Below are 13,003 nucleotides of genomic sequence, written 5' to 3' on the forward strand. Positions count from 1 at the left end.
GAGCTCTGGTTCCATTGACCTCTGCACCACCCTTTGCACATGATATTCAAAGGCACAGCTTAAATCAGATAGTGTAATATGTAGGATTTAAGTAGTTTCTGAGGTTTTAGCAAAAAAGGGGGGAAAATCTCATAGTGATAGATTTTTTAGAATGGGTAATCACCATCATACAAATACCACTGCCTCATTAAAATATATAAAATATAATTCTATTCTAAAAATTGTGGTCTATAAGTATGAAGATTTGTATTTTCCCAAATTGATCTATAGATATGTCTCAGTCTCAATAAAAATCCCAGCAGACTTTTTTTGTAGAAATTGACAAGTTGATGCTAAAATTTATAGTTGATCCACATTATTCAAGGAGTCTGTATCTGTGAATTTGCTTGCTCACTAAAATTTACTTGCAGCCCCCAAATCAATACTAGTCATACAGTTCACTGATGGATGTGTGCAGAACAGCAAAAATTTTGAGTCCTGCAGCATACACATTCCCGGCTGAGGTTGAACAAAGCAACACTCTACCTTCCTGTTTCAACTCTCATAGAGTAAATAAGTGTCCCTTTTGTGGATTATTTAGTGCTATGTTTTCACATTGTTTGTGCTTTTTTTTGGTGATTTTGCTGTTTAAAATGCCTCTCTAGCATAGTGCTAACGTACGAGTGTTTCTAAGGGCGGGAAGGTTGCGATGTGCCTCGTGGAGAAAATGCATGTGTTAAATAAGCTGCATTCAGGCATAAATTACAGTGCTTTTAGCTGTGAGTTCAGTGTTTATGAATCAACAGTATATATCAAATAAGATGTCTTTAAACAGAAGCACACATAAAGCAAAGTTATGTATTGATCAGTTGAAATTTTTTTGAAGAAGCGCACAGTAACCCACCTGTGTATTTCCTGTAGGAATAATGGTTCATCATTTACTAATTCAGTGTTCACAGCAATGCTGCAGAACATAAGAATTACAAGTAACGAGAATCAACAAGAACCAAGTTGAAGGATTTATACTATTTGATTTCAAGGTTGCCTCCAAAGCTATAGTATTTAAAATGATGTGGTGCTGACATAGAGCTAGACGTATAGATCAATGGAACCAAACAGAAGGTCCAGAAATAGACCCACACATACACTGTTGATTTTTTTTGACAAAGAGCTCCGAGATAATCCAGTAGGAAAAAGAAAGTCTTTCCAACAAGTAGTGCTGGATCACTTGGGTAAACATGGAAACAAACGAAACCTAATGCATCTGTCCTCACACCACGCATATAAATTAATTCAAGGCAGACTGCAACATAAAAATTAAAGTGATAAAGTTTCTAGAAGAAAATGTAGGACTGTGAGTACACTTCCCTGGCCTTGGGGTGAGCAAAGGTTTCTTAAAGAGGAAATGACAAAGGACTTATATGCAGAATATATTAAAAACTCCTACAGTTCAATAATGGTCAATAAACACTCAATAAATAAATTTTTTAAAAAAACAGTCCAAAGAATTGAAAACAAACACTTCACAAAAGAAGATATACGAAGAGTCAATAAGACACATGATAAAATACTCAACGTCATTAGTCTTCAGGGAAATCCAAGATTGACCAGGCTTAATAGATTTTGTGTTCCTTCAGGAAAAGGAAAATCTTTGTAATTTGGAAAAGAAATACTCCAGCCTCTCTGGGGGGAAAGGGTTTCCTGTCAACCCCAGTACTCTGAAAGAGGTAAGCTATGATTTTCCATGTCCACTTACATCACCTTAGAAATCAAGAGATGTGCCTTTGTTTTATATGATTAACTAAATAGGAAAACATTAACTTGAGTGACTTTGAAAACATTCAGTGCTTTGATGGTTTTCCTGCCTTTTATTTATGCTTTAAGGGTTTCACGGATTATCTTTGCATTTAATGCAGATGCACTTTGCGTGTGTGTATGTGTGTGTGTATTGCAGACCATGCTTGACCATGACATTGTGGGTTAACTTGGGGTTTCAAACAAGTTAGGATCCAAACCAAGATTAGTCTTAAATTCTCTTCCTCTCTGCAATTTCCTTTTTCAGTTCCTCCTCTTTCTTACGTTACTTCTCTTTCTCCTAAGTCTGATAGCAAGTGAAAATGCCTCTGCACATTTACTAAGATAGCCTGGTTCCTTTCTTTTCTCTGTCTCTTTTTCCCCCAATGTTGTTTCTGCTGTTTCCCTCCCTAAATTAGAAATACCTACTTACATGAAGCTCCACACACTCTTTATTCCAAACATCTATCTTTCTGAAATACCTTTTTATGGAGCTACGCTGCTACAATGGAAGAATATTTTAACTCTAATTTGGAAAGTCATAACCCTGACTGAGAAAAAAAATAGTTGGGTTTTTCTCGTATAGTTGACACACCTATGACATTAGTTGCAGGTGTACAACCTCGTGATTCAGCGAGTTTTTATGTTATGCCGCGTTCACCGCAAGTGTAGCTATCATCTGTCCCAATTGAAAATCGTTTTCTTTGTATTTGTTTTTTTTCCAAAAAGCTAAAGAAAAAGCTTGCTTCTGCATAAAATTGTGTGTAATAACAAAAAACCCTTTATTTATAAATATCTTTTTAAACGATAGCGGAGTTAAGACTTCCTACATAGGAAGTATTTTGTGTGTGTGTGTGAGTAGGTATCTGAAGTAAACACTCATCACACAATAAGCATGAATAATGTGTATCTTGGAAGCATTTTGTGAAATATTTCTACAAGAGCTTTATGAGATCATGCAGTTTCATAGTTTCCATTATTCAGAACATGGAACTCGCAGATTCGGTGAACACAGGGTCACAGTGGATGGAGTGGAGTGGAAGAAGAGAATGTCAGTGAGGTGGGCAGGGACCAGGTCTTGTGAGGCGTGTCAAAGAAACATGCCTTATCTGATGTGGCTGGGAAGTCACTGAGTGAGAGGTCTTAAGCAGGGAGGTGATATTATTTGCTGTCCATTTGTTAAGCATCCCTCTGGGCTGCTGGCCCGGATTATGAGGAGCAAGAGGAAGAGAGCAGGAGAGCCAGTAAGGAGGCGGCTGCAGTAGTGGAGGCTGGAGATGCGGGTGTCTTGCCTTCACGCACTGGCGGAGATGGAGAGAAATAGCTGGATGCGGATCTATTTTGGAGGCAGAGTTAACAGTTCTTGCTGATAGATTGGATGTGAGGATGAAGTAAATTAAGGGAGGAATTAGGAATGATGTCATTTTTCCAGTTTGAATAATGAGCTGGACAGTGAGGACCTGTTTCTGAGGTAGTGAAGACTGGGGATAGCACAGGTTTATGAGGGAAGATACGCGGTTTGACTCTGGACATACTGAGTTTGAGGGACTGTGGCCTCCAAATGAATGAGACAGGCTCTCGGGTCTTTTTACCTCTTGGTACAAGAATAAAATCTTCCCTTTTCTGCTAATGAGTTCTTTTTCTCTGCAGACTTCCTGGTGCCAAAAGCCCATTTGGCTTTTGACTATTTGTATGTCTCCAACTCTTACGTTTGTTGAGTAGCTGTGTTCTCTTTCATGGACTAAGCCAACTTGGGTCACAAGATGTTTTGAATTTCTTCCTTTCTTCCCCCCCCCCCCCTCTCTCTCACTGTCTCATTCTCTCACCCTTCTCTCTTTTTTTAAGGAGTGATTAATTTATATCTAACTCTTTTAAACAAGTGCCACTTTTGACAAATGGCATCCATGTTTGAAGCAATAAATCAGGTTATATGGTCTATGATGTATAAAGAATCAAATCCTGGTTTTGAAACACCAGGCTGTCAACTGAGCAAATGCATGACTGAAAGTCGTTGCCCTTCATTCCTATTTATTATCAAAGACAAAAGGAAATTTAAGAACCTAGTTGTCAACTTCCTTTCTTCGATTTAACCTTCTGAAACTTTACATGGTATCTATTGCCATGAAGTCCAAGACTGTATTCACCAGCATTTTGAAACCTACAGTTTATAGTCAACTCTAGCTTTCCTCACTTTGTCGTAATTATAAATCAATAAAAACTTTGCTTTCCAGCCTGAAAATTTTGCTTCACCAACATAATTGTATCTTGCCTACCCTGGAGCCACTTTTTTAAAGGATTGGTGGGCTAATAGAAGATCCCAAGTGTTAAATTTAACTCAATTTTACTTTTAAAAGAGAAATATTATTCTGTACTCTTTCTTCTACTTTTCCCACCGTTTTGTTGATGTGGTGAAAATTATGATTGATCTGTACAAATACTTACCATGAAAATTGACAAGTGCCTTTTCCTCAAATACAAATTGAGGAGTTTTGAATCTTGCAGGTTTTGATTCATGGGTATTTTCTCGAAGCTGAAGCCAAAACTGAATCATCGTCATGGGCAATTCTCTGTCCTGGGGTAGAGCTGAGAGTTGGGGAAGGTGCCTTGAATTGAAATAGCCTCGAGCTGCAACTCTACCTTAGGGGTGTGTGTTTGTGTGTGTGTACCTTTGTCTTGCTGGGGAAGGCTCATGAGGGGACAAGTGTCCCTTTTATTCTCATTTAGTTGAGATACCTAAAAGCTAGATTGCATTGCAAATAAATTAGTATTTATAAAATTTCTTAGTACAAAAACCTGAAGCCTTCGGCCCACTTTACTCACACTCTAACTTGTCGAAAGACAGAAGAAAAGAGGAAAATCTAAAAATAAAGATTTATGGAAAAGGCTCTTGGATTATGGAGTGAGCGATTGCATTGTAAATTTTATATCTCAGATTTTTGTGTGTGTGGTTATTTTATAATGTTGCATAGTACCGCCCTCATTCAATCAACAGAATGAATGCTGATACCTCTAGATAATCTAAAATCGAAGGTTTTGGGTTGTTTATAATATAGTCATCTTGACTTCACCCTCCCCCCAAAATGATGTGTAATGTTTGGAATATCATTTTTCAAGATTAAGCATCATAAATCCATTTTAATTGCTGATGATTCCCTTAATGAAACATTTGGTAATTCCACAGATATTTGGCTGTGCTGCTCAAAGCTAACTCCATTGTACTGGGAGCATTAATACTCTTGCATGCCTCAGCTTTTGCTTTCTTTGTGTTTAACTTCTGAATTCCTCCTTTTAGGGCTCTATCAGTGTAAATGAAATTAATGAGCCATGTGTCAATTCCACGACTCTATCCCCTTCCACTCAGCTCCCCGCTGACGCTGATGCTGTTGCCGCTGGGCCTACCACAGCTGTGCTGGTGAGCCAGCCACAAAATAAAGAGGTGTGTTGGCATGACATTTCATTCATTCACTGCTTTCCTCATGTCAGAGATTAACCCATGGTTACCTGGAAAATGAAGGTGTGTGTGACCATGTACATCTGGTTGACTAGCGGGCCAGAGTGATGCTGAGTTTGAAAAACATACCCATCTGGGACGCTGTTGTATGAATCCTCATACTGGAAATCACGAAATAGACGGTGCAGAGTGGAGTACCAGGAGAATTAAGTTGAAAACAATAATTCTAGATCTTAGCCCTCTGACTCGACCTCGTTTTCATAGAAACCAAAAGCCTTTCTCAAATTGTTAGTTTGAATCATTTTTCCAGTTTGATTTTGTTTTCTCTTGTGTTTGTGGGATGGATTTTTTTTTTTTTTTAATGTTACACCTTTTTAAAACATCTGGGGAGGGGCAAAGAATAGTAAATTAAAATACCTTCGAACTGATCCAAGTTGTTCCCAGAGTGGAATTTTAACAAGAAGCTAAATTTGAAAGATCCTGCCCATGATTTGTGACTTCTTGATTAAAGTACAAGAAAATAGAAAATTGAGATTATCGATTTCATTTCTTTGTCTTATTCTTTCATTTCATATGGACACATACATACTTTTTCTTTCTCCTATAAAGCAAAGATCACCTGTCTGTTCTGGATTTATGTTTCCTTCCACCCTTTCTCCTCATCCTATCACTCAACCTCCATCAGCCCCTTGGCCCGAAGCCCTGGCTCCGTCTGTCGATCCTATACTTTTAAATGACACACCTCCTCCTCTACCAGCTAAGAAATGCAGAAGGCAGCGGCAACAACAGGAGCAACAGGTAACTGGGCGCTGGTGTTCAGAGTCTGAGACTTTGACCTTGACAGCAGTCCCTGATGTGGAATCTTTCCTTCCACTTTTCCAAAGGCATTTTTTCAAAAAGACGTGCATACTCCTTTGCTGGGTTTTCTTTTATTTGGTTGGTTTTTGTTCTTACGTTTTTTAAGGACCTTTAGTATTTTTTAAGGGTGTTGGGATTGTTCTAAACTTTGACCCCTTGACTGTCCTCTCTTGACTTTTGGTATGTTGGAGCTAGGTACGTTTCATATCCTCATTCTTCAGTTCCCATTCAACGAAAATAGTGTAACTTGTCTCAGGTAGTTTTGCAAAATGATAATAATTATTACCGTTAAATCCATGCTATAAAAAGTTGCTGTGTCAACACAAAATATTTTTCTTACACAGTACTGAAATCCTAATAATGGACATCATGCCCCTGTTATGGGTCAAAATTTGCTAAACATTTTACAAATAAATATCTCATTTCTTCCTTCTAACAAGCCTGTAAAATAAGAATTAACTCCTTTTTGACATTTAGGGAATGGAGGCTTACTTAGCAGAGGTAAATAGTTTGTCCAAGGTCACACCACAAATAATGCATTTGGCTCATAGAAGTTTTTATCAATCACATATTTTAAATAAACAATTCATTATTATGAATGTCACCCTTCTTTTAGTACATCTAGTGCATAATCATGCTTGAGTGTTCAAAAAGTCTCTTTTGAGGGTTCCTTTCAACTATAATCAGATTTCTATATGAATTTGGCCCCAGAAGATGCTAAGGAATCATAGTCACTAGATCCCCAAATTAGATGGGCCCTGGTTTGCTGGGCCCAGCCATTATATTTCTTGAAGTTATCTCTACTGACTTTTACCTCTTGTTAAAGGACTGTATCTCCTCGCTACTTTTAGGTTAATAAATATTAACTAGTATAAATAGATAATTATAAAGTTAAAATGCAGATATATTTCATGATTGGCATGTTTAAAAATTGATCATAAACTTGGTAACTCAAATTTGCATTAATGTTTGTATATTTCAACAACCTGAGCTTAGTATAAAAATGATCAAACCCTAAGAACCTTTAATTAGGAAATAACTTTACTACTTAAGACATTCTGGGGGGAGGCTAAGAAAAATTTGGAAAAATTTCAAGTTGGCAAAAATTTTGCCTTAGGAATCTGAAAAGAAAGAAAGAAAGAAAAAGAAAGAAAGAAAGAAATGGTCAGCAGGAGGATTTTAAATACGAGGGATTAGTGTAGGGGTTTCTTGGCTAAGATCTTTTTTTAAATAAAAGAACAACCTAGAAGGATGCCTTATATGGAAACGTTATATGGATTTGAAGTGTTTATATGTAATTAAACTATTATTCCGACTTGAAAACAACTTCCCTGTTTACTCGCTCTTTCTCTCCATCTTCTCCCTTCTCCCTTCCCTGTTCTCCTCACACTGGGATCTGTGCCATCACACAGAACTGTCCAGACAGACAAGGGGAGAAACTGCTTACTTGCTTTGTCCACTGGCTGTTCCGCCATCCACATGGCGACCATCATAATAATTTGTAAGTTGTCCTGAGGCCCCAAGGCTGCAGGCACTAACTATGAAAGTGAAAGGTGGATTTTTTTTTTTTTAAGTTTCTCATTTCAGTAATAAATTCTTCCAGTGTCTATGTATCTTACCAAATGCTAGCCCTAGTCTGTTAGTGAACACAAGTATAAGTTGAATTTTTTTTTAAATTCTGTGTTAAAATTCCAAAACTTCTTTGTAAATGCATACTTCTTAATTCCTTCAGTGACCTGTTTCAATTAGTCAAGTTTTGCTATTCTGCTTTACATTTGCATTTAAAGCATTTTAGAAGTCTGGAAGAAAGGAAAAAACAGCATAAAGAAGGCCTCTATCTGAGTGACACTTTGCCTCGAAAGAAAACCACACCTTCCATATCCCCACATTTCAGCAGTGCTACTATGGGGAGAAGCACCGCCCCAAAGGTAGGACGTGGGGTGAACCATGGGCTTCGCGTTCAGTGAGTCTTGTCCTAACGTAGGCCAACGTGCAAAGGCTCTAATAGAAAATGCTGAATAATAAACCATTAAGTTTGCTTGTTGGGCAGACATAAAACTAAATTGCATTTTCTATCCTATTCAGAGGACGTTCGGAATTGTACACTCTGGAACCAAAGAACCTAGTCCTGGGTATTTTCTACCATCACCACATTAAGTGGTGAATAGCGTTCACTTACTTGACAGATTCCCATGACCACCTCCCAGATCTGGAAACTGGAGGATATAAACTCTGGATTCCAGGAATAAGAGCAACAAATATTTACTGAGAGTCATTTCTATGAGCCTGACCCTGGACTAAGCCCTTTATATGGATTGTCTCATTTTAAAATCTGGCAACACTATTCAGCAAAAGTTCTCTGTATTATTCGCATTGTATGTACAGACAAACTGAGGTGTAAAGAGGCTAAGCAACTAGCCCAAGCGCCCTCATCTGGTTAGCAGTGAAGCTGGACGATGAACCCATATGGTGTGACACTTGAGTCCTCACTCATGTTTTGCGACGTGTCCGGGGGGGTGGTGGTGGTCACTGCAGAAAGAGGGGGAGAGGCAGATGAGAAGGAGGTTCTGAGTGGGCCAGGCTTTGGGGCCCTTCCCTTGCCCTCAATCAGAGTAAATTTGTTTTAATCTATTTCATAAACTGGTGTTCCAGGTATATTTTACACTAAAGATTTTCTATTTTAAAAGAGTGCTAACCCTCAGGGGGTAGTGAATAGGTTTCTCCAGTGTTCAGGGGGAGAGGGACATTGGGACACTTCTAGCAAGTAGAGCTCTTCTCTTCCTTGTGCATGATGTGCATGCATTCTTGTCCCTGCATCTGCCCTCGGCTCCTTACGCATGAAGAACTTTGAGTGGTTCTCTAAGGGACAGCGTTTCCCCATCTGTCTTCATTTTTGGAACTGCTACCACTGGAGAGAGCACGGTGACGTTGAACCTGCCGTGGGGCTCCTGGGAAGGGTCCGAGACTGGCCTTCACCACGTAGCGTGAATTACGGGACGCCTTCGTTCCTCCTTCCTACCTTCCCTGCCCTCTGGGCTGACCCTGGACCTATGCCAACGGGGATGTGGCCCCGTCCGGGAGGACCGTTAGGCCTGCAGTTTGCCTGAAGTATTTCCTCCCGGTTCGCACAGGTTCACCTGCCCCTGGGACAGAGCAGTAGCTGCGGCAGTGTCCTCCCTCACTCGCTGGCAGCCGTGACCAAAGACTCAGACTCCCGGAGGGTGCTCAGAGGTAGGTGCCTTCTAAATCACACATCCGGGGGCGCCTGGGTGGCTCAGTCGTTAAGCATCTGCCTTCAGCTCAGGTCATGATCCCAGGGTTCTGGGATCAAGCCCCGCACCGGGCTCCCTGCTCAGCGGGAAGCCTGCTTCTCCCTCTCCCACTCCCCCTGCTTGTGTTCCCTCTCTCACTGTGTCTCTCTCTGTCATATAAATAAAATCTTTAAAAATAAAAAATTAAAAAAAAAAATAAATCACACATCATGTCTGTGGTTAAGCATGAGAATTTCTCCAGGAGAGGGAGCAAGAACAGGGGTGAGGATCATTAGAGAGGGAACAACCAGGATCCTCAGTTTTATTCTTAAGGAGTCTTCTTCGGGGAAGGATCTCTATCTCCTTGTTGTTGTACTAAGGTAACTTTTTCTATTCTACATACGGCTGGCACCTTTTAAACATACCCACTGCGTCTCCTAAATTCAACAGAATTCCCAAACCAGGAAGGCCCCTCAAGAATGACTAACCTTCCCATTGGGTAGAAAGAAAAGAGAGACCACAGAGATCTGGAGAGGTCACCAGGGCACTTAACAAAGCCACTTACCTGGTCTGTGGCTGAACGACTACTCTGTTGAAACATATGCTAAAGAGTCATTGAGCTAACACACTAGTGGCCCAGGACAGAATTCCCTTAGGGCTTTACATGTGGTCTGAGCTTTTCTTCTATGTGGTTGTTGGGTTTCAGGTAGACTTGGATTCTCAGCATCTTTCATTTCTTTTTAATAGTACATTGCATTTATAATGGGATCGAATAGTCCTTGTGGGGCTGGGAGAAATTACTATAATACAGTTCCAGAGATGAGCTTCTCGTTGAGAGGATTAGAGTTGTGTCAAAACAGTCATTTAGGTCAATAGTTTCTATGGCCCTAACTTTTGAGCAGGCATGGTGCTAGAGACCAAGAATGCAAATGAATGACACAGTCCTCACCCCTGACACGCTTATACTCTAGTGACGAAGAAAGACACATAATAGATGATTTAAGGGGCGCCTGAGTGGCTCAGTCCGTTAAATGTCTGCCTTCAGCTCAGGTCATGATCCCAGGATCCTGAGATTGAGCCCCACATTGGGCTCCCTGCTCAGCAGGAAGCCTGCTTCTCCCCCTCCCTCTGCCCCTCTCCCCCACCCCCCCCCCTTGTGCTAGCTCTCTCTCTCTTTCTTTTGCTCTATCTCAAATAAATAAATAAAATCTTTAAAAACAAGATTATTTAAATGAAATGTGGTACATGCCATGATGGGGGAATGCCCAGGATATAAAGGGGAATGCCAATGGAGTGGTGGGCATTTGGGCTCTAAATGCATCCATGCATTAGTGGAATTGAAACCCTTCCCTCCAGCCAGGCTAGAATTCAGTTCTGACTGCTCAGCCCTTCTGCCAGTGGTATCAGGGGATAAACACTGGTTTCTCGCCAAAAGAAAAAAAAAAAAAAGAAAGAAAGAAAAAATACACTTATATATATATATATATATACATGAATTTTGGTATATATAAAATGTGTATATGTGTATATGTTTATATATATATGTATATATCACTTGAAAGAGGTTTTTGAATCATTACCAGAGATTATTTAAGAGTTCATAGAGGCTGTAGTATTCGTAAGAAAGATTTATAATGCATGGGAGGTTTACAATGTTAACATGTGAATCAAATACAGTTGATTGAACTTCGCTTTTATTTTCTTTTCTATAATTTCTTAAGTTAAAATATCTCTTATGATTTATAAATAATAAACATAAATGAGTCTTGATGTTTGGGCTCTCATTTATCATTGTTCACTTGTGGGTCAAGTCTATTTTCTGTTAAAGCATTTTTCTGTGATATTTATAGACTTTTTAAATGAGTTTTTCCCACTGGCTGAACACATCAGAGCTTGGATTGGCCTCAACACCACATTTTATGTCAAAAGTGTTTTCTTAAAGAGTAAGAAAAACCAGACCTTTATACTAACTGGAGAGATTTGCGAATTCAAGAGCTATTAACATTATCATGTAGGAGGATTCTTATGAGAATTCTGGTGAAACCAAAGGATGTTTGATCTTTATTTTTCTATGGGAATCCCCATGCTAGGTTCCTAGAGGAAATGTGAGCCAATTCTGTCAGGTCCTAGTAGGGATGTACTCTGCAAAAGCCATGGACTTAGAGCTATCTTTCTGCTCTGGTCCTTCACCCATGTACTTCACTTCTGTGTATCTGGGAAAACTGCAGCTGCATTCTTTCCTGCTGCAGCTCTCAAGTGGGGTTCTTCTGAAAGAGTTCCCTGTGGTGCTGATGAGGCACCTCGTGAGGAAATCGAGAACCATCCTGTGTGTGTTGTTCCAAGCAGAGATGATGTGTCTTGTGAAGCCAGAGGGGGAGAGGCCAGGGACTGCACTTCTCAGAGCCATGATAGACCAGAAAATTGGCAGGATTTTCTCCTAACCCATACAGGTGGCCCACAAAGACCAGGAGGGATGAATCATTATTGCATTTAGAATTGTTTCACTAACACGGTATTGGCGTCACTAAAATGGCAAATGCAAGTAAAATTCCATGGTTTTGAGAAAATTGGACCCAACACATTTTCATTGACTTAAATGTAATAGATCTTATCATTCTGGGGGGAGTTACACAATTAACTTAAATGAACTGGTTTTTTTTGCTGCTTGTTCATAATGGATACATCAAGGACAATGGTGTAAGTATAAGCCTTCCTTCCATCAGCACTGTTTTCATAAAACTGACAACGTGAATCATGCCAACAAAGATCTTTGAGAGCAGAGTTTAAAGCAGAGAGCCCAGGAACCCAGCTCTTAAAGTTGTAATGGTTATTGGCTTTTGTACAACTTGTGAACTGTTCCTTTGTAAATTCTAGAATGAATGAAATCTTTGTCCTTTTGTCTTCTGTTAAATGCAGGAAAGTCCAAGAAAGGTATGACAACCTCCTCGTGTGGTGTTTTTGTTTTCAGCAAATAGTGAAAGGTCATTGTTAAGTCATCTTTAAGAAATGATCGGATTTGAAACTGTAAAATAGTGGATTTTTAGCCTAAGGATCATTCCTTTTACACAAGAGAGAAAAATTGTTGCACGTTTGCTAGAAGCACAATCCTGAGTGCAGCTGCTGTTCATTCACAGGCAGCTGTAGGAGCCCCTTTGTTTTGTTTTGTTTTTTTATTACAAGGTCAGACCCTGCAGGAAACCAGAGTGCTGGGGAAGCATTGTTTTGCAAGACTCAGAATCTAGATAAAGATAAGAGTGGGCATGGTCATGTATATAGGCTAAGTGTAAAACCGGAGGTTTCTGCTTTCTAAAGGCCAGGTATAAATAAGCCTGGCTAAAGGGGAGGAGGGGAGGATTTAGGACGCTCCTACTTATTTATTCCAGTTAAGCCTATTTTAGAAGACAGACCTCGTGCAGAGTGAATACCAGTTTGCATGCCTGGCTTGAATAAATAAGATGCTTAGTACTGGGGCCAGGTGGCAGAGATGCAGGGTGTCAGAGGACACACTGGTTAAAAAGTTTGAGGGGACTGTGCTTTGAATAATTGAATGGCATTTTATAAACCCTAGCTCTTAAAACTATCTATTGCTGTCTGCTTGGGAAAAAGAACTGTTTTATTGCTATGAGCTCCTTTTTATTCTCCCTGTTTTCTGGCTGGTGAATATGTGTGA

The 13,003-nt window shown here is 39.7% G+C and overlaps 1 protein-coding gene across 15 annotated transcripts in view; it reads left to right on the forward strand.

Annotated features, from left to right (window-relative positions):
• PHLDB2 (pleckstrin homology like domain family B member 2) overlaps window positions 1-13,003 on the forward strand; it is a 105,619-nt gene that overhangs the window by 68,484 nt on the left and 24,132 nt on the right. For 7 of the 15 annotated variants that reach the window (XM_078065877.1, XM_078065871.1, XM_078065922.1 and 4 more), the window contains 5 exons: window positions 1,617-1,706; window positions 5,066-5,209; window positions 5,834-6,022; window positions 7,870-8,010; window positions 9,214-9,313. In XM_078065877.1, the coding sequence (XP_077922003.1) occupies window positions 1,617-1,706; window positions 5,066-5,209; window positions 5,834-6,022; window positions 7,870-8,010; window positions 9,214-9,313 (664 nt within the window). The remainder of the gene's footprint in view (window positions 1-1,616; window positions 1,707-5,065; window positions 5,210-5,833; window positions 6,023-7,869; window positions 8,011-9,213; window positions 9,314-13,003) is intronic. The other 8 variants (XM_078065895.1, XM_078065898.1, XM_078065909.1 and 5 more) reach the window with 5 other exon arrangements.

The sequence above is a fragment of the Halichoerus grypus genome, chromosome 1 (assembly GCF_964656455.1).
Source record: "Halichoerus grypus chromosome 1, mHalGry1.hap1.1, whole genome shotgun sequence".
Classification (NCBI taxonomy): domain Eukaryota; kingdom Metazoa; phylum Chordata; class Mammalia; order Carnivora; family Phocidae; genus Halichoerus; species Halichoerus grypus.